The sequence below is a fragment of the Cebidichthys violaceus genome, unplaced genomic scaffold, assembly GCF_023349555.1.
Source record: "Cebidichthys violaceus isolate CVI_PGR_0920_01 unplaced genomic scaffold, fCebVio1.0.p SCAF_79, whole genome shotgun sequence".
Lineage (NCBI taxonomy): Eukaryota > Metazoa > Chordata > Actinopteri > Perciformes > Stichaeidae > Cebidichthys > Cebidichthys violaceus.
Window position 1 is genome coordinate 192724 of NW_027176963.1, and position 18895 is coordinate 211618.

At 44.1% G+C, this 18895-nt stretch overlaps 4 protein-coding genes across 4 annotated transcripts in view; 3 read left to right on the top strand and 1 right to left on the bottom strand.

Moving 5' to 3' along the window:
- The window catches only part of LOC137892376 (fascin-like), a 5919-nt gene extending 2980 nt beyond the window's left edge, over positions 1 to 2939 (top strand). Inside the window, exons 2-5 of the mRNA XM_068737443.1 lie at positions 1 to 85; positions 259 to 380; positions 638 to 808; positions 1642 to 2939. The exon at positions 1 to 85 is cut by the window's left edge and continues 72 nt beyond it. Of these exons, the coding sequence (XP_068593544.1) occupies positions 1 to 85; positions 259 to 380; positions 638 to 808; positions 1642 to 1847 (584 nt within the window). The 3' untranslated portion in view covers positions 1848 to 2939. The remainder of the gene's footprint in view (positions 86 to 258; positions 381 to 637; positions 809 to 1641) is intronic.
- A 5094-nt stretch (positions 2940 to 8033) lies between these two features.
- On the top strand, positions 8034 to 8868 carry LOC137892375 (ras-related protein Rap-1b-like). Its single transcript, XM_068737442.1, has one exon. It carries the CDS (start codon positions 8107 to 8109, stop codon positions 8743 to 8745), a length of 639 nt encoding a protein of 212 aa, XP_068593543.1. The 5' UTR covers positions 8034 to 8106; the 3' UTR covers positions 8746 to 8868.
- A 2908-nt stretch (positions 8869 to 11776) lies between these two features.
- plk1 (polo-like kinase 1 (Drosophila)) lies at positions 11777 to 16343 on the top strand. Its single transcript, XM_068737424.1, has 11 exons — positions 11777 to 12475; positions 12844 to 13012; positions 13326 to 13470; positions 13621 to 13714; positions 13822 to 14047; positions 14150 to 14192; positions 14325 to 14422; positions 14542 to 14619; positions 14878 to 15032; positions 15157 to 15339; positions 15441 to 16343. Exons 1-11 carry the CDS (start codon positions 12122 to 12124, stop codon positions 15633 to 15635), a joined length of 1740 nt encoding a protein of 579 aa, XP_068593525.1. The 5' UTR covers positions 11777 to 12121; the 3' UTR covers positions 15636 to 16343.
- Positions 16344 to 16840: 497 nt separating this feature from the next.
- Positions 16841 to 18889, bottom strand: palb2 (partner and localizer of BRCA2). The gene is made up of 4 exons (XM_068737435.1): positions 18860 to 18889; positions 18107 to 18194; positions 17762 to 17937; positions 16841 to 17683 (listed from the first exon to the last, which is right to left on the bottom strand). Exons 2-4 carry the CDS (start codon positions 18134 to 18136, stop codon positions 17467 to 17469), a joined length of 423 nt encoding a protein of 140 aa, XP_068593536.1. The 5' UTR covers positions 18137 to 18194; positions 18860 to 18889; the 3' UTR covers positions 16841 to 17466.
- Between the last annotated feature and the right edge of the window lie 6 nt (positions 18890 to 18895).

The following is an 18895-nucleotide window of genomic DNA, read 5'->3' on the forward strand; positions in this document are numbered from 1 at the left end:
ACAGGAAGTGTGCCTTCAGAACCGCTGCTGGGAAATACTGGACTCTGACAGCAAGTGGAGGACTGCAGTGCACTGCCTCCACCAAGTAACCACACACACACACACACACACACACACACACACACACACACACACACACACACACACACACACATAGTGCATGATGATGAATATCACACACAGTGAACACACACAGTCTGAATCATTGAGTTTGTTAACGTGTGTGTGTGTGTGTGTGTGTGTGTGTGTGTGTCACAGGTCGGCTAACAGCTACTTTGAACTGGAGTGGCGTGACGGTCGTGTGTGTGTGCGCGCAGCCAACAACAAATATGTGATCGCTAAGAGGAACGGACAGCTAGCTGCTACCGTCGACAGCGCAGGTCAGCGGCGTTTCTGAAATGATTTCATGTAGCCTAGATGTACTTTTTGAGGAAAAGGTTCAGTTTGCAAGTCAAGGGTCAGTACTTCTCCTCGTCTAGGATATCTTAGTACTTCGTACTCTTTCCATCGCTAAAAAGGAGAAATGACGCACCTCGTTTCCCAAAAGCACCTTCACGTTTAAAATGTTACGCGTGATTATCTTTCCTTCGAGGTGCTTTTTGGGGAAACAAAAGCCTATTTCTGTTGGTCTCTTCAGGGGAGGCGGAACAGTTCCTGATGAAGCTGATCAACCGGCCAATCATCGTGCTTCGCGGGGAGCACGGTTTCATCGGGGCTCGTAAAGCGGGAATGGCGACTCTGGACTCCAACCGAGCGTCGTACGATGTTTTCCAGCTGGAGTTCCACAACGGAGCTTACTCCCTTAAAGGTGGGCACTTTACAGATGTGGTGCCGTCGCATGTTTTGCGTATACCGAGTCACATCACTGCTGGCCATTTTCCACAACATGGCAGCGCTGGTTAAATTAAAGCCCAAAGAGTGTAGAAAACGGGTATATGGCATGTTTTAGCATCCTGATGGCAGAGGTTTTTGATTGTAGAACAGTGTCAAAGTCAACAATGTTCAAAATGAGTAGTGACATAGTGACTATACAACTTTGTTTGGCCACACGGGGTCAGCAGAAACAAGCTGTAAGCACAGCATTCACATATTATTGCCACATAAAGTTGAAATGGCGTCCCAGTCCGCAAGATGTTGCCTTTCTAAACATCCGGCTCATATGAATTCATTCATTAGAAGTTATGTTTTTGGCATCCAGGAAAATGTATCATCACTCTCCTTTTTAGCTCTGTTTTGGTCGCCACCTACTCCTAAGGGAAATATCTGGCTCTTTAGCAGCCAAAGGCTCCACTATGTTCACCAGCTAGTCGCTGTTTGCAGCTGTCTACTGGTGCAGCGGGTTTTGCGCTGCTGCATCTGGAAACAGTGCCCACAGAGCTGCGAGACGGAACCAAAACAATGAAAGTTGTAAAACCAAAACAATGAGCTGAAAGACGCTAAAATGCTCCATAGAGCTGAGAGGACCCTTGGAGTTCGGTTATATTGTTTGTGGGTTTGTCGATACCAGCAATTTGCTCAATTGCTTATATAAAATATTGATTAGTGCAGCTTTAAATTAGTCTTTTTTTACCCCTTAACTTGATCAAAAATTTTACATGTGAACACGTAGTCATCTTTATTATCATTGTGCTGTTCGTCCAGACTCCCAGGGGAAGTATTGGTGTGTTGGAGACGACACGGCGGTGGGGTGCAGCAGCGCCACGCCGGTCCAGTTCCTGTTTGAGTTCTGTGACCTCAACAAGATGGCCATCCGCGCTCTGGGGGGGAAGTACCTCAAAGGGGACCATGCTGGAGGGCTGAAGGCCAGCGTCGACTCGCTGGACAGCGCCACCCGCTGGGAATACTGAGAACGAGCACAGCCGGACTTCTCCACTATCTGACACGACGCTTCAAACTATTCATAAATACTGTAGGTAGCTGGGTTTTTTTGCATATGGATGTGTGTGTGTAATTGTGAATTTGTCTGGATGGATGTGTGGTGGAAATTGAAGCTGATAAACTGGAAGTCATGGCACCAAAGCACTGCTGGTGGTTTTTCTTTTCTCAATCCTTATCTCTTCTCGCCGGGCTTTTGACTGGAGTTTTGGATGTACGATGACTTGTCGTTAAATGAACGAATAACGGTGATTATTTGTTTCACTTCCAGTCACATTAACACAAGCCGTACCTGACAGACGTCCGGACGCTTGCTGTTATTAGTTGTGTGCCTATCCGTGGTAACTACTGGTGTAAGCGAACATATAGAATGCTATAACTCATAATATCTAGCCTTCTCCTGTTAGATGTCCTGCTCGCTCTTATTGCGCTGCTTTCATCTCCTGCTCTTTTTTTTTAAACTATATAAAGCACAAACACGCATCAGATAAATGGATGTTAGACATGTATCTGCTGTAAATAAAGGCTGTCTTTGTCGTTGAATGCTTTAAAAAAAAAAAAAAAACATAGTAACCATGGAAACATTGAGTGCAAAAGTGTGTTGAGGGTGTAAAGAAATAAAATGGGACGTGGCTGGCAGATCTAACATGTTCTTTGCCTGTATGCTACTTGCTGCACCTCTAAGGTTTTCCTTTAAAGACTGTAATCCGCTCCTGATTAGTGTAAGGTTTTTAATTATACTTAAGGAGGTAACAAGGCTTCTTTGTGAGAATGATAGTCCTTGCAGCGGGTAAGGAATAGTTACTACACTCTCAAATGCACATAAATATGCAGTCATAGATACATTAACTCCTACTGTGACTCAAAGTCTGCACAATAATGTCTCAATTACAAGAAGTGAAAAGCACATGTTTGTCTTAGATTGGGTGCTGCTGTTGGTGTGTAAACACAATGAAAGTGTCCCTCTGCCTGTAACTGTGGCTGTGCCTTCCATAGAGCACTTCAGTCTTTTTCATGTTCTTACATTTGAAATGAACACAATAAAGATTTTCCTCTTAACAGCAGACCGTCTTGATTTCATTTTTTTAGTTGTCCATTTTTTTGAAACCTGGATATTCCACAGACCTTCCTGTCAAGTTTTTATTGGATCTACTTTCTACCAAAGAAGGAACCTGTTGGCAGTAATGTGTCATGTGGTTGTAGCTACGCTAGCGCTGTGACGCTAGCCGCTAGCGGCGTGAGTACTGCAGGAATGAGTTTTAAAACCCAGAAGTGAGTCAGAATCTTTGCACTTCTGGTTCCCTTGTTTCAAAGTCAAAATGTCATCACGCTGACTAGTCCGCCTTTACAGCCTCGTTGTGTTTATACTGCCGTTCATGCAACTGTGGTCTAATTAGTTTTTTAGCCTAACGTTAGCTTTTAACTTCTGCCGATTGCTTCAAAAATCATAAAATAAAAGTGTTGTTTTTGTGAAGATTATCTTGCTGTACGTATCATAGACGTTTGTTGGCCACAGAACTTATTTTCTGGAATAATCAGATGGAAAAATGGCTTTTTGTCGAGGGAACCAGTGCGATGCTGAATTCCGGGGTTGGCCTGATAGTGAGTACGATTGGATGGACTCCCATTGACTTCCATTTTGTTCGGTCAGTCACGTTCCACTTCAACATGAACTGTAAGGACTTTGGTGATCCTCTATTTTTGAACCTAGTGCCACCAGCTAACAAACAAGTCTAATTTGTCCTACACTTCGCTTTAAGACCAAATCCCTGCAAACTAATGACACTTTGTGTTTAGCTAACACGCTACACTTACTGTAGATGAACACATTACATGCTAAACATTAGCATGTTAGCATGCAGACGTCAGCCTCACAGAGCTGCTAGTGTGGCTGTAAACTCTTGTTTGTAATTTGGATGAACAGAAAACCCAGAAAATAGAGGCTGTATGTTCTGACTGCAGAGGTACTTTTGAGGGCCAGAAATCTGAATTCTGAATTTAAATCTGAATTTAATGTCATTAAATCAAATCAAACAATGAATTGCTGTATCTACAGTTTAATATACTGCATTTCATTCCTCTAGAGCTCTATTACTCCATCATTTAAGCCACACTGGTGCAATGGGTGTGACGTTTCTTCTCTTTAAACCTGAATAGAAAATTAACCATCCAGGCTTTATTTTAGTGACTTGTCTCAGTTTATCCGATCCAAAACAGCCATCTTGTGCTGATAACAAAATCCATTGTCATGATTTCTGCAAATGCTGTTGTATGTGTGTGTGTGTGTGTGTGTGTGTGTGTGTGTGTGTGTGTGTGTGTGTGTGGGAGATGGATGAAAGCGCCCGCATCTCGTCCCCTTGAGATCTCACTGAGCCAAAACTGTGGAAGAGAAAGGAAGGCGAGGATGGAGGGTGGAGGGTGGAGGGAGGTAACCTGCTCTACTTTCTCCGTCCTGCTGCAGAGGAACCTCGGCTCTCCTCCTCTTCAAACAGTCATTCGAACTAAACGTGTGTCAAACGTAACGTGTGTGCTCTGATACAGACGGACACAGGAACCGACCCAACGGGCATCCTCCGCTCTTCACTGCGGTTGCCCTGCGTGTTGCCATGGCAACAGGTAATGGCAGGGACTGGGCTTGAGGAGGATGAATATCTGGAGATGCAACACACAGAGATATATCAATAATCTTAATAAACCTTGTCATAATCAGACAGTAAGTGAGTGAAAAATCACTTATAAATAACAATTTTACGTTAAGCACAAACATGTGATGGTCCCTAAATGAATTAGAGCTTTTACATGTGCTCACACTAATACAATAATACTCCTAACTCTCACGTCCTTTCAGTCAGCCTGTGTTTGTTACATGTGTGTACATAACGTCTGTAAGAGGAAACACATGGCAGGTGTCTTGAAGAGGAAAATGCTAATACGGCACTCGAGTGCAGGAAGGATGACAAGCGGAGGAGGAAGACAGGAAATGAACGAGGTGGAAGATGAAAAGAGAAGATGTGCTCATTTCCCTGCATTTATGCATGCGAGAGGAAAGTCCTGAGTCAGCCAGGGTTATAAGACTCTTAAAGGGGAACATCGCCTAAATTAAGAATTCCAATATGTTATTATCATGGCTGCGAAAAGTTCAATCAATATTTGTCGACATTAGCTACTTTGTCTCAGAGCCAGAAACCATTTTATACCCAAATAGGCTTCATTCTATTGTCGTATTCTCAGTTGTGAAACAGAGAGTGTATAGAGAGAGAGCGACGCCGCAGCACAACACATCCTCTGGGGACCATGAATGTTTGTGCCCAATTCTTTGTGTAAATCCCTGTGGTAGATTTAGAAATATTGTACTGGATAAGTCAAAACCTTTAGCTTCCGGTGGCACAAGATGAAAAGTCAGAGGATGATTAAAGACAGAGGGCTTCATCCTCTGGGCACCAAGAATGTCCGTTCGAAATATCACGTCAACCCCCAAAAAAAAAAACGATTTCAAATGTCAAGTATGAACTTTTGTGACCAAAACAGTGAATAATAATAATACTTTTACGTGGCACAAATTTATAACAATACAGTAAATATGTTGGCCATAACGCTAAATGTGTGGTTTCTTTGTTTTTGAGTCTCCAGTTATAGCAACAGCAATATTCTAGTGAATAACTTCTGAACAGGCTGAACCTGAGTGTTGGGTAATGTCCTAATGAGTCTGCTGCTGCCATCTGGTGTGGATGATGGGAAGATGTTTTTGACTCGTGCTTTATACGGCCGAAAGTATGCGGACGCCTCTGTTTTTCACGGTTCAGACTGGTTCCAGTTAAAAAACATGTTATTGTCAACATGTGAAAGCCAGGGAAATGAATGAATTGTTCTATCAGTCTGTTGTGAGAACTTGACTGTCCTGACCTCAACCCCAGCCAGCACTTTTGGGATGAAATTGGACGCTGACTGTGGGCCAAACTGTATCACACGACATCCTTTAGGGGCGAACTTGTTGTGCTTTAAAGGGATCAAATTACTGCAACCAGGTTCCGAAATCTGAGAAATGTTAAGAGTTATAGCAGAAAATGAGGGTGTCATGTGGGTGTCCCTGTAATTTGTAGCTTTTTCTGTACATGTGATACTCCTGACACTATTGTTGAGCATTCACCGACAGAGAAACACAAGAGGTTTCTTTGCAAAAATGCAGGAAGTGCTGCTATTCATGCCAAAAGACCTAAAACTGCTACCGACTTAGGCTCAGGTGAGTTTTGTCGGCAGGTTTGTTCTTTTCTTATTTAATTTTTGTATTTATTTCAATTGTTCCTGTCTTATTTGCTCCCTTCTATTAAAGGGAAGTACTGACCTTCTTCAAGGGTAGAGATAAGAGACAGAACAAATTCATGCGGGCACCGAAATACACTGCACACATTGACAAATTATCACAGTATCTGTTTACCCACCGATAGCCACGTCCAGCCGAGACGGTGCGAGTCAGAATGAGACAGAGAGGGAGTTTTGTCCCGTATCGTATTGTGATAATAACGGCACGCTCCAGGAAGAAAGACAATGAGGGGGGGGGGGGGGGGGGGTTATCTGAAACCCTATTGGTGGCCTCATACAAATGTGACTTGCTGTCCCCATCTGCTGCGCTATCAATCTGTTTGACTTTAGCACGCTCCCTAAGTGCTTCTCAAGAAATCCATGTTGGTGTGGTCCACTCAGGCGGTAATCATCAGGCTGCGGAAATTATCTCTGAGTGGTTAAAAAGTCAGCGCAAAGCTCGCAACATATACTCCAACTTAATTCCAGTGTTTTTATTAACAGGATGTGTGCAGAACACGTGTGCGTATATGCAACATATGTGTGTTTGTATCATAACAGAGAAGCCTTCCATGACTCACACACCTGGTGATAATATGTCTGCGTGTGTCTGCGTCTTGGTTGCGTGTGCATGAGTGACTTCTCTTTATGGTCATTCTCTAGGAACACAATAACAAAAACCACGTGGGGATAATGGACCAAGAGCAAAGCCAATAAGGGAAATGAGCCAAAGTTATGGCCGCCATGGTATAATCTATGGCGTTGTAGGGTTAGCTTGTGATGGGGAGTTTGACTGGGGGGGGACACATGTTGAGGTCTGATAGTACAACGCAAGGCTGGAAAGGACTTGCACATACAATAGGGACATTGAACGTCGTCCGGGTTGCTTGTGTTTGTTGAAGTCGATTTAAAGGAGCTGGATAACAGCACGTTTCATCAATATTTTAGCTTTTAATTTATTGTTTTCACTCCGTTAGTTTTGGAATCTCACCTGTTAACTCCTGTTTTACCTGTATACTCTTTATTAGCCTATTTCTATTTTTTTCCTATATATTTATGCCATGTCTTAATCTGCAAAATGTCTTTGCAAAATTACTTTGCAGATTAAGGTTAAACAGGTTCTTTATTAAACTACACAACAGTACATAGAGTAGAATAGTTAGCTGCACCTAGAATAGATTAAAACACTGTTTACACAGTAATGTATCAACATTGCTACCGGTGTACTTTTACTTGACTCAAATGATCTGATTATCTTTATGCAAATAGATAGATAGATAGATAGATAGATAGATAGATAGATAGATAGATAGATAGATAGATAGAAAGATAGATAGATAGATAGATAGATAGATAGATAGATAGATAGAAAGAAACTTTATTCATCCCCAGGGGGAAATTAGTTTGTACCCATTTTTATGAATGCCTCATCTCCTCAGCGCAATAATAGACAACATGGTGCAAACATAATATGACAACGTTTGGTTACTTGTTCATATGATTTCCAAGCTTGTGTGACCATGTTCCTCTAATATGACTGCTGGTTGTTGACATGCCAGTAAAAAGACATTCAATTAATTTATGTTTCCATGTTGCCAAATGTCAGAGTGATGCATGGTCTTTAATTTAAGTATTGACAGACTATATTACCCTATTCGAGTCCTGCCTCACCCCATGAGAGAGAGAGAGAGAGAGAGAGAGAGAGAGAGAGAGAGAGAGAGAGAGAGAGAGAGAGAGAGAGAGAGAGAGAGAGAGAGAGCTTATTGGAGGAGAGCAGTGGTGGTCAGCCTATAAATGCCCATAAATGCGTATAGAGAAGACCAGAGCCACTGGCATCACCTGGGGGGTCGTTTCAGGATTCACTTCGCCGCCAACAGTCGCCTATTCTCGGGTGGGACAGCTGTCCTCTCCGGGTGCACGCATCAGACCAGCATGTCTCTATCGGGGCGTCCCAACACGGTCCGGCTGCTGTTCCTCGGAGCAGCGGGGGTCGGTAAGAGCGCGCTCATCCGCCGCTTCCTCCACGACCGCTTCGAGCACAAGTACACGCGCACAGTCGAGGAGCTTCACGTGCTGGAGTACGACACCGCCGGGTCCGGGAAGATGCGTCTGGAGATCTTGGACACGAGCGGCAGCTACTCCTTCCCGGCGATGCAGGAGCTCAGCATCCGACACAGTGACGCGTTCGCGCTCGTGTACGCGGTGGACGACCCCGGGTCCCTCGAGGAGGTGCGGCGGCTCCGCGAGGTGATTCTGGAGCTGCGCGGCGGCAAGAGCGCGCCCATCACCGTGGTCGGCAGCAAGGCGGACCTGAGGGACACCGAGGGTCGCGTGCTGCTGGCGGCTGACGTCATGGCCACAGTGGAGGACGAGTGGGACGCCAACTTCGTGGAGGCGTCCGCGCGCACCGGGGGGAACGCGGTCGGGGTGTTCCGCGCGCTGCTGCAACAGGTGAACCCGCCGCGCAGGCTGAGCGCTGATGCGGGGTGGAGGCGCAGAGACACGGTGCCCAGACCGGCAGCGAAGAAGAGACCACCACTGAAGAAGAACAACAGCTGTGTCCTGTCGTAGGGGACGTTTGCTCTGGTTTCTCTGCAGCTGGACTGCTCGTGCTCAGGTGCTGCTGGTCATCACAGTACTCGACCTGGTTTATTCGTCAGAAATCGTTGTGATATGGGATGCACTTTTTACATATTTAAAGATTCACATTTTCGTGTCTCTACATTTTTTTTTTTAATCTTTTGTGAATAAAATATTTGTTGTGATTTTTGTCTGCTTCCTGTTTCATACATTTTCAATCCAATGCACTCCAGTCAACTACACTTACACTGAGATGATTTGATCTAATGAAAGTGTATGAAGTCATTTTATCGTTGTGAAAGTACTGATACCTCAGTGTAAAAATACTCCGAAGTAAAAGGACAACATTAACAATTTGACCTATGTAGCAAAGTATACTGCCATGGGTTCAAAATTAAAAATTAAAAGTGCTGTTAAAGTGATTTGGATCTTATGGATACATTAGCATACTGATAGGTAGATTTTTATATTGTAGCTGGTTGAAGTAAAGCTAATTTGAGCTGCTTGATATAGCCTTGTAGCATATTTGTCCAATATAAAACCTGGATCTTCAAATCCAAATGAATAATATAATATGTGCCTTTAAGATGTAAAAGCATTAAGTTGTCTAATAATAAATATTCAAGTAGCCTAAAGTACAATAGGTCTACTTCAAATTGTACTTGACTAGGCTGCAATACTTGAGTAAACATGTGCCTTCCACCACTGCAGTCAGGAGCTAATAAGCTTTTTTTGTCCCTTTTGAAAAATGTGAAATAAACCCCTCACTTCCTGCTCGGTAGGCCCTATCTTAAAGGACCTATACCAGTGTTTGACTTTGATTTTAGACTTTTTATAAAGACAATTTAGTCAATACCATCCCCACTCCATATGAAGGATAGACAGATTTTGGCTATTATAATTATATTCTGTATTATGTTACAGATAAAAAGCTTTAAAATCTGCAAAGAGGTCATAAAAATACTAGGATTCACATTTTTAAATTGTCATCGTGAGCCAATACATTAATTGAGCTGAGCCCTTTCTTATTCCTCATCATTGTTGTGATGATGAACGTCAGCTGCCATTGTTAGCCTCATAGAGGGAATATTCATATCAGTCTGTGCTGCATAAATACAAAATAGCTGCTCTCTTTACATGTGCTGTTTTGGATGCTAAACACACACACACACACACACACACACACACACACACACACACACACACACACACACACACACACACACACACTGTCAAGTGGAACAAAGAGGATAACCACGCTCACGGATCTCGTGGTCTTTTCAGTCATCTGCCCTCTCCTCATCCACTTATGCTCCTCTTATGTTCCTACTTATCTACTAAAGATATAACAAACACGTGGGCACAAAAACATCAGAGAACAAGAAGAAGATATCAGTAGTGCTGCTGATGAAACAATGTTCAATCGGTTTTGTTTTAAAACATGTTGGTGCAAGATTACACACTATAGATATATTGTTTCTGTGGAATAAAACAAAAAATAGGGAAACAGGAATGTTATTTTTTTAATTACATGTTGAACGTGTTGCATTAAGTAAAACAATAATAAATGAAAATTAAGAAAAATATCAAAATACAGTGCATGACATGTATTGGCTCAGCACAGTTTTCAGCAGGAGGCCTATCTTAGCGATTTGTAAGCTTTCTGTATGGGCACCCTGTTTTATTAAGATCATGGTAATGACAATAAGGAGCATTATTATCAGTTGCAGAGTGAGTAAGAGCAGTGGCAGGCTTCTACTGAAAGTTATAATGGAAAGTGAGTAGAAACACAACGCACCACGAGGCAGAGTAATACCAGTGAGATAATAGACACTGCAAACAGTATCAGTTACTGTCCTGCTGGTATGCAAGATTATCACCCTTCACGCTGTATTTTGAGAAATGCTGCCCCTTACTGACGAGAAAACGCATAAACTCCTAAGCCTCATATTCAAACTGTCATACTATCTGGTAGGCCAGCTGTGGTGGAATGATATTCTATCTAAGTAAAAGTACCTACCACAGTGCAAAAGTTCACTTCTAAGTCAAAGCCCAGCATCTGAAAGTTTCATTTAAAAGTTACTCAAAAACATAAACAGAATGTAGCCTACTTAATAAGGTATGACAAGTACAAGTAACCTCCTCAGAATGAGCCTGCCAGTGACATATTATTACATATTGGGCTATAATGTTGGGAGCACACTGGTGTCAGGTGTCACTACATGTAAGCAGCATTTTTAATGTTGTAGTTGGTCGAAATCCAGCTATACTATCAGTTCACTATACTTTAAATCCTCTTAACTGTACTTTAAATACTGCTAACTATACTTTAAATACTGCTAACTATCCTTTAAATACTGCTAACTATATTTTAAATACCGCTGTTGGGTAGATTCACTTTTTATTAACTCTGCATATTGGTAACTTGTTGGTCACATGACTTCCTGGTGATTTATGGGCCTGTTGGAGTAACAGTATAAAAGTAATAGCAGAAAATGGAAATGGTCGTACATTTCAAAATTGTACTCCAGTACAGTAGCCAACTGTATGTACATATTTGCAGACACCACTGGTACCTAGAAGGTTTGATACTCAAGCATCCAAAAGACCAGTGGAATGAAACTTTCACTTTTAATCGTCACGTGCATTCTACTTGTATGTATTTTGTTAAATGTGGAAGTAAGTTATTGCCACATTGAGAATTGTACTCTGTGCTACTGCGACTTTAACTCGAGTAAAGTATTTAAACGCACGTCCTGTTCTCTCGACAACTGTCTCATTAAATCCCACTCCGGCGACGTCTTCGTCGGCGCTGTGTAGTTTTAAGGAAACGCTTGATCGACCAGAAACCGGCATTCAGCCAATCACGACGCAGAACGTGACCGTCTCGTTCGGTGATTGGCTGTTTTCGCGCTGCTCTTCCCACGATGCTTTGCGGCGCGGCTTGGAATTCAAATTGAGCAGACCAATCAGAGAGCGCTCTAGCGACCGAGGCAGCATTTTAAATTTTGTATCAGCGACTGTTGTCAAAAGGCAGGAGGACGGAGCGACGCTTAGCCGCCGAAGAGAGAGTCCGGCGACTAGTTGCGTGTATATCTCACGGTTTTTTTTAAATTTAAGAATCGCGTGCACATTTAGTTTTTAGAGATTAATCAAAAGGTTTGAATGACGTTCGCGTTCAAAGGTGGTTAACGATAGTTTTGATTTGAATTCACAAGTGTATGCAGGCTAGCGTCCAGGCCTAAACTAACGTCGGGTTAACAATAGTTTGACGCTTGCAGGAAATTATCGATAGTTCGACTACTGAAGAGTTTTTAAAATAAAAAAGTTTATTTTGCAAGACGCCGAAGAGCACTTTGATCCAAAAATGAGTGCAGGTATCGCGAAGCCTGCGGCACATGTCGACCCGAAATCGGCTCCTCTGAAAGAAATCCCAGAGGTCCTGGTCGACCCACGCACCATGAGGCGATACGCGAGGGGAAGGTTCCTCGGAAAAGGTGGCTTCGCCAAATGCTACGAGATCACGGACGCGGAGACGAAGCAGGTTTTCGCCGGGAAAATCGTGCCCAAGTCCCTGATCCTGAAGCAGCACCAGAGGGAGAAGATGACCTCGGAGATCGCCATCCACAAGAGCCTCAACCACGCCAACGTCGTCGGTTTCCATGGCTTTTTCGAAGACGACGACTTTGTCTTTGTGGTGCTGGAAATCTGCAGGAGAAGGGTGAGTGTACGATGGGTCATGCATGCTCTGTGATCGAACCTCTCGGGGCGCAACGGTTATCACGACGGCCTCTCCCAGCGGAGACTGCTTACATTGCAAGAAAAGCCAACGGGGTTTTGAACGTGGTCGCTTAAAATGACATCAAACCTGAAAAAAATACTTGTCGCCGACTCACTTTCCTATTTGATGGTCACCTCCCCAAATATGTGCATTGTATTCATTGTGCGTTCCTTCCGCTGATAATAAAACTATTTCCCATTACAGCCTCTCAGAGCAACGCAACAATATGAGAGTTACAGACTTTGTTTTAACTGCTTCAATTTAGTTTTTTTTAATTTATGAATTTCATATTTTTTTTTTCTTTTCAGTCCCTGTTGGAGTTGCACAAGCGTCGTAAGGCCGTGACCGAGCCCGAGGCCCGCTACTACATGACTCAGCTGCTCCACGGGGTCCAGTACCTGCACAACAACCGAGTGATCCACAGGGACCTGAAGCTGGGCAACATCTTCCTCAACGATGACATGGAGGTCAAGATAGGTGAGCTGTGCCGTAGGATTGCAAAAGACGATGACGATGATGATTTATTTTTACAATGTTCATCTTGTCATAACTGAGATGGGAGGTAATGCATACCAGTAACATTGATCTAGATTCAAACAAACCTGTTGGTCCAGTTTTTATAGCACGGATCACGGCCCTCACATCAGGAAGTTGTCATACCGTCCCGGTTGAGTGGTCTCATGAGAACAACACACACTGATAAGCTTTCGACAGGGACATTTAAAACATTATTTATTTATTTTTTGTCTGCTGCTTTACAAAACCCTGACTGTCTTTTGTCTTTCTTCAGGGGACTTTGGTTTGGCCACCAAGATCGAGTTTGACGGCGAGAGGAAGAAGACCCTGTGTGGAACGCCGAACTACATCGCACCCGAGGTGCTTTGTAAGAAAGGCCACAGCTACGAAGTGGACGTCTGGTCGCTGGGGTGCATATTGTGAGTCTGAACACACACACACACACACACACACACACACACACACACACACACACGGGAGATATAAAGCTTCTTTTGTTGCTATGTATGCAAAGAAAACCCCCACCTCTCTTCCACTTGATTCAGTCTGATCTGCATGCCTCCTCTCAGGTACACTTTGTTGGTGGGTAAGCCCCCGTTTGAGACCTCCTGTCTGAAGGAGACCTACAACCGCATCAAGAAGAACAACTACACCGTCCCCTGGGTAAGCTGGCCTAATGTGTCGCACAATATGCCTTCAATAAATCTCTTTTTTTCTATACATCTAATTTCATAACTCGAATTTCCAACCCCCCCCCCCCCCCTTTGCAGCACATCAACCCTCTGGCGACCTCTCTCATCAAGCGGATGCTGCATGCGGATCCCGCCCAGAGGCCGACCATCGCCGAGCTGCAAGCGGACGAGTACTTCACATCCGGCTACATCCCCTCACGCCTGCCCACCACCTGCCTCACCGTGCCCCCGCGCTTCTCCATCGCCCCCTCCACGGCCGCAGAGCTCAGCCAGAGGCGCCCCCTCACGGCCATTAACAACAAAGGTAACCGCTGGAAGGACGCGGGCCGGCCGCGCGCCAGAGACGCTTTGTAGTCGACAAGTAATTCTGAAATGTTTTTTTTTTTTTTTTTCTCTTTTCCTACAGCCGGGACGGAGAAGGTGGACGTGAAGGACGAGCCGCTGCAAAGGTGAGAGATGTTTGAGATGGAAATGCTCACAAAAACAAAAACATGTGACAATACAGAATTACTTTTTGTGTCTTTTTATGATGTTACGAGTCATGTTTTTATGTCATATTACCGTTGTGTCTTGTGTCATAGGGAGCCTGAGCCGGCAGAGTGCCACCTGAAAGACATGCTGCAGCAGCTCAACAGCATCATCGCCGCCAAGCCGTCCGAGAAGGCGGTCATCTGCCAAGGTGAGAGCGCACTCTCCCATTCATTTTAGTTTGTTTTTGTTTTAATCGTTGCACATTTTCGACGGGTTTGGATCGACTTGCACGCCAAGACGTTGTTCTGTTTCTGTGTGTGTGCGCAGAAGAGGCGGAGGATCCTGCGTGTATTCCCATCTTCTGGATCAGCAAATGGGTCGACTACTCTGACAAATATGGATTAGGTGAGATAATCGGGCGTTGCACTCTGTTTCCATGTTCGTCTGCCAAGCAAGGCGTGTTTCTCAGACTGAACAAGAATCATCTTTTGGTTCCTTATTGACGTCAACAAACAGTTTAGACGCATGAAGGTAACGCATAACAGTTGGCCTCAGTGTGAAAAAGAGAAATCACGCTTTGACAGTTGCTTGCTTAAAATTCTGCCCAAAACCCAGCTTTAACGTAAGAGCTCCTGATCAAAGGTTTCAACGTGTGCGTTTCAGGCTACCAGCTGTGCGACAACAGCGTGGGCGTGCTCTTCAACGATTACACGCGGCTCATCATGTACACCGACGGAGACAGCCTGCAGTACATCGACAAGGCGGCGGTCGAATCGTACCTGAGCGTGCGCTCGTTCCCCACCGCGCTCAACAAGAAGGTCAGTCGTCGACTCTACCTCCGCCTCACGAGCCTTTCGATTACGTCCCGTCACGGATTCTTATGTGCTTGTCTCATTTGTCCCCCCCCCCCCCCCCCCCCCCCACACACACACACTTCTCTAGATAACGCTGCTGAAATACTTCCGCAACTACATGAGCGAGCACCTGCTGAAGGCCGGCGCCAACATGGCCCGGCGGGACGGCGACGAGCTGGCGCGGCTGCCTTACCTCTCCCTCTGGTTCCGCACCAAGAGCGCCATCGTCCTGCACCTCTCCAACGGCACCGTCCAGATCAACTTCTTCCAGGTGAGACGGCGTCTTTATTCAATCGCCGGCTTTCTGAACAAATGTTTTTCTTCCCCCATTAACCCCCCCTCCCCCCCTTTTTTTTCTTCTCTCTCTGTCAGGATCACACCAAGCTGATCCTGTGCCCCCTGATGGGCGCGGTGACCTACATCGACGAGAAGCGAGAGTTCCGCACCTACAAGCTCTCTCTACTGGAGGAGTTCGGCTGCTGCAAGGAGCTGGCCAGCCGCATGCGCTACGCCAAGCTCATGGTCGAGAAACTGCAGGACAGCAAGCCTTCCCTCGCCGCACACTAGACCAGATCGCTCCCCGTCTCTTGATGTCTGTCTCTCTGTCTGTCTGTCTGTCTCTGTCTCTTCAATCATCGGCCACTCCTTCCTGTCCGCCCGCCGTTCGGACGGCTCTTAAAATTCTCCCGTATTTTATTGAAGGGTCACAGTGTAGCGATCCTTTTTGCGGCCGCACCATGAAAATGAATCCCCGATGTTTTGTACATGATTGTTCTCTAAGCCACTGACTTTTTGTCCTCTTCTTCCTGCTGTTTATACACTTCTTGACTTTCTCGGTGAAGCTTAATCTTTTGACAAACGCGTTCTCGCCGACGTAATCTAACACGGCTGCAGACGAGTTGTCTCTGCACGTTCAAAATGAGGTGAGGAGGGGAAAGACGGATGTTGGGTGTTCAAAATTCCCAGATTTTTTTGTTTTGTTTTTAACCCTAAAAGCCGAGTGGACGAGTGAGAACTGCTCTCTGGTCTGCTTCTCGACATCTCGTCTGGTTCTTGTTTTTATCCGTGTTGTACGTAGAGATGGACCGCGTTGATACGTCGTCATCATGCACATTCTTCCTGTAGCTACTTTTACACTTGTTTTATAGAACTATTGTAGATGTCTCGTCTTTCTCTACAAGATGTGCAAACTTGTACATACTGGTGAATATGCATACATGTTGTAAAGATGGTTTGATTTTACCCAAGTTTAAATAAAGAGTCTCTTGAACTTGACGACGTTTGGTAACATTTGATGAATGTGGATGTGTACTGTGCATTCAAACACCCACCAGACCGTTTAGTGTATATGAGCAACATGGCCGAAAGTTCTCAAGGTGCCGTGTTATGAGGAAGTAGTTTGTTCCAATTGAGTGCTGCATGGAAGAGAACATACTTTATAGGATGAGACGATCCTTTATTGGTCTCACAGCGGGGGGACATTTGCAAAGTTAAGAATTAAAAAGAAGTCTGCGATATTGAACGCAGCTGCACAACGTGCTTTAAGTCTGAAGACTAGAAAGGGTTAAATAAATGCAAATCCATTTTAATAAGTGGAGGAAAAGCTGAAGCACTCAGAACCATGAAGAGTAAATCTGATGTTTTGGCGCCTCCTAGCTGACACAAACAAACATGACAGATGAATTTATATATATAATTTATTTAATTATTACAATTTTTACAGTTAATTCTAAAGATCCAAAAATGTATTAATGCAACCAAAACATTTCATGTCTCGGGATGAACTGATTTAATGTTATCAAAATACAAGTATATTTTCTAACTTATTAATACATGATTCTAAATACAGGTAGCGTTAAAATGTCAATCAAAACTACTTTTGTTATTGAAGCCTTTTTAGCAAAAGCAAACGTCTGTCAGTGAACTCAGTGTTGAGAAATGTGTTTAACAAATTGTGAATATAAAAATTGACTAAACATCTGTATTTGGGTGTTTTACATGAACAGTGTTGACAGTGAAAAAGCATTTTCCGACTTCCACAAATGAAATCACAGTGAGTCCAAGATGGTTTCAGTCAATTTTTAACAATATAAAAGTCAACAAGAAATACAACAGAATACACAACATTTTTAATGCAAATTATAAAACAAACTTTAAAGGCGGGAAGAGAACAATTCAGTCTTTTATGTTATTTTATAAATACCAGCAGGCCAACTGCCTTGTTGAATCTGCTCACTTTACAGTATATACATGTCTTTATGTCAGTAGTACGGTACATTACAGACACACTCCTGTTCATGGAAGCTGGAATGTCTTTAAGCGAAGTATTTTAAAAGGTTAAAATCTTCATGTAAACATTCATACAGTGACAGATGTTTTTATTTGATAAAAGTGACCTTTACTGCGCGGCACTGTGACGGTGTAAAGTCACGTCTCCGTTGTGGTGACCGGTCACCAGCGTACCTCCTTCTCCCCATCGAGCCAGCTGCCAGCCTTCGCTCTCGGGGGCCCGCACCATCCTGGAGGCCCCCCGGAGCCCGAGCTCCCACACGCACACGCCGCCGCTCTGACTGAGGCCGACCACCCTGGAGCCGCCGACGTCTGCCTCGCACAGCCTTAAGGCAGAGGCGAGGGTTAAGTTAACACAATCGCACGCATGCGGAGACACAGGAATACGTCCGGCCTCCACTCACCTGCCGGACCAGGCGTTGGGCGGGTGCAGCCGAGAAGCCAGGACCGACGCGCCGCTCAGAGGGTTAACGGCGACCAGCGAGAACAGGGCAGCCATCTTGCTCTCCTCGTCCTTCTCTTCTGCTTCGTCCTCCAGGGAGCTGAGAGACTGATGCTGCAGCAGGACGAATAACACTCCCTGTGCACCAACACACACACACACACACACACACACACACACACACACACACACACACACACACACACACACACACACACACACACACACACACACAGGAGCAGAACCATGTGAAGAGTGAGACAGTTATTATGAGACCCCTTCATACATGCAAACCAAATGGACTTACAGAGGAGGAGTATCCTCTGAGACAGGCCATGTGGGATAAACCGTCTCCGAGGACGATTCTCCGCAGCAGCTGTCCGGTCTTTAAATTCCTGCAACACAAAATACATTTGACTGTAAACAGACGCACGAGAGCCAAATCTGGATGTTCTTCCAACCATCAAATATGTATCTAAATTAGGAAACATGGATTGCGTGTGTTGATACACGACGTTTGCGCTTCAAGGTTAGTTACAGTTCTTCAAATGTGTCTTAAATAATCCAAACCAACAGGCTGTTATCAGGCTAAAATAATCATGTGAATTCTCATCCAGCTAATTTGGTTATTTGAGCGTTTCAGGATGTATTTGTCAATCCTGGATTAAGTAATCTCAAATAAGAGTGTGCTCTTATTTTGAAATAAAGGCCAAATGAGTAGAGTTGAAACCATGATCAGCATTTATATAACATGAAATTTAAACCGTATCAAAATCTCTCAAAAACCAGCTCAAATTTCATAAACAATTTTTGAAATGTATGTTTTGCAATCATTTGATATGTTTTAGTTTTAAAAATGACAAAATGATATTTTAATATTAAATTCAATTCCATATTCTGGCTCTATTGGTCTCTCAACAGGCATAATCTTTCAGTTATGTTTATGTTTCAATTCAACTAACACCGATTGCATTCATATATTTGATAAATATGCTTTATGGAGCTTTTGCTGTGAGGTTATTAGCCCCGGCGATGACTTCTCCGTTACGATCTTGCTCACCAGACGAAGAGGCGTCCGTCCTCGTTTGAGCCAATC

What these genes read in the sequence shown, in the direction of transcription:
- LOC137892375 (XM_068737442.1), top strand. Translation starts at nt 8,107, where the DNA reads ATGTCTCTATCGGGGCGTCCCAACACGGTCCGGCTGCTGTTCCTCGGA.
- plk1 (XM_068737424.1), top strand. Translation starts at nt 12,122, where the DNA reads ATGAGTGCAGGTATCGCGAAGCCTGCGGCACATGTCGACCCGAAATCG. An exon ending in ACAACTACACCGTCCCCTGG is followed by an intron (nt 13,715 to 13,821) that starts GTAAGCTGGCCT and finishes CCCCCTTTGCAG; the next exon opens with CACATCAACCCTCTGGCGAC. An exon ending in CCACCGCGCTCAACAAGAAG is followed by an intron (nt 15,033 to 15,156) that starts GTCAGTCGTCGA and finishes ACACTTCTCTAG; the next exon opens with ATAACGCTGCTGAAATACTT.
- palb2 (XM_068737435.1), bottom strand. Translation starts at nt 18,136, where the DNA reads ATGGCCTGTCTCAGAGGATACTCCTCCTCT. An exon ending in TCAGAGGATACTCCTCCTCT is followed by an intron (nt 17,938 to 18,106) that starts GTAAGTCCATTT and finishes GTTGGTGCACAG; the next exon opens with GGAGTGTTATTCGTCCTGCT. An exon ending in CCCAACGCCTGGTCCGGCAG is followed by an intron (nt 17,684 to 17,761) that starts GTGAGTGGAGGC and finishes CTCTGCCTTAAG; the next exon opens with GCTGTGCGAGGCAGACGTCG.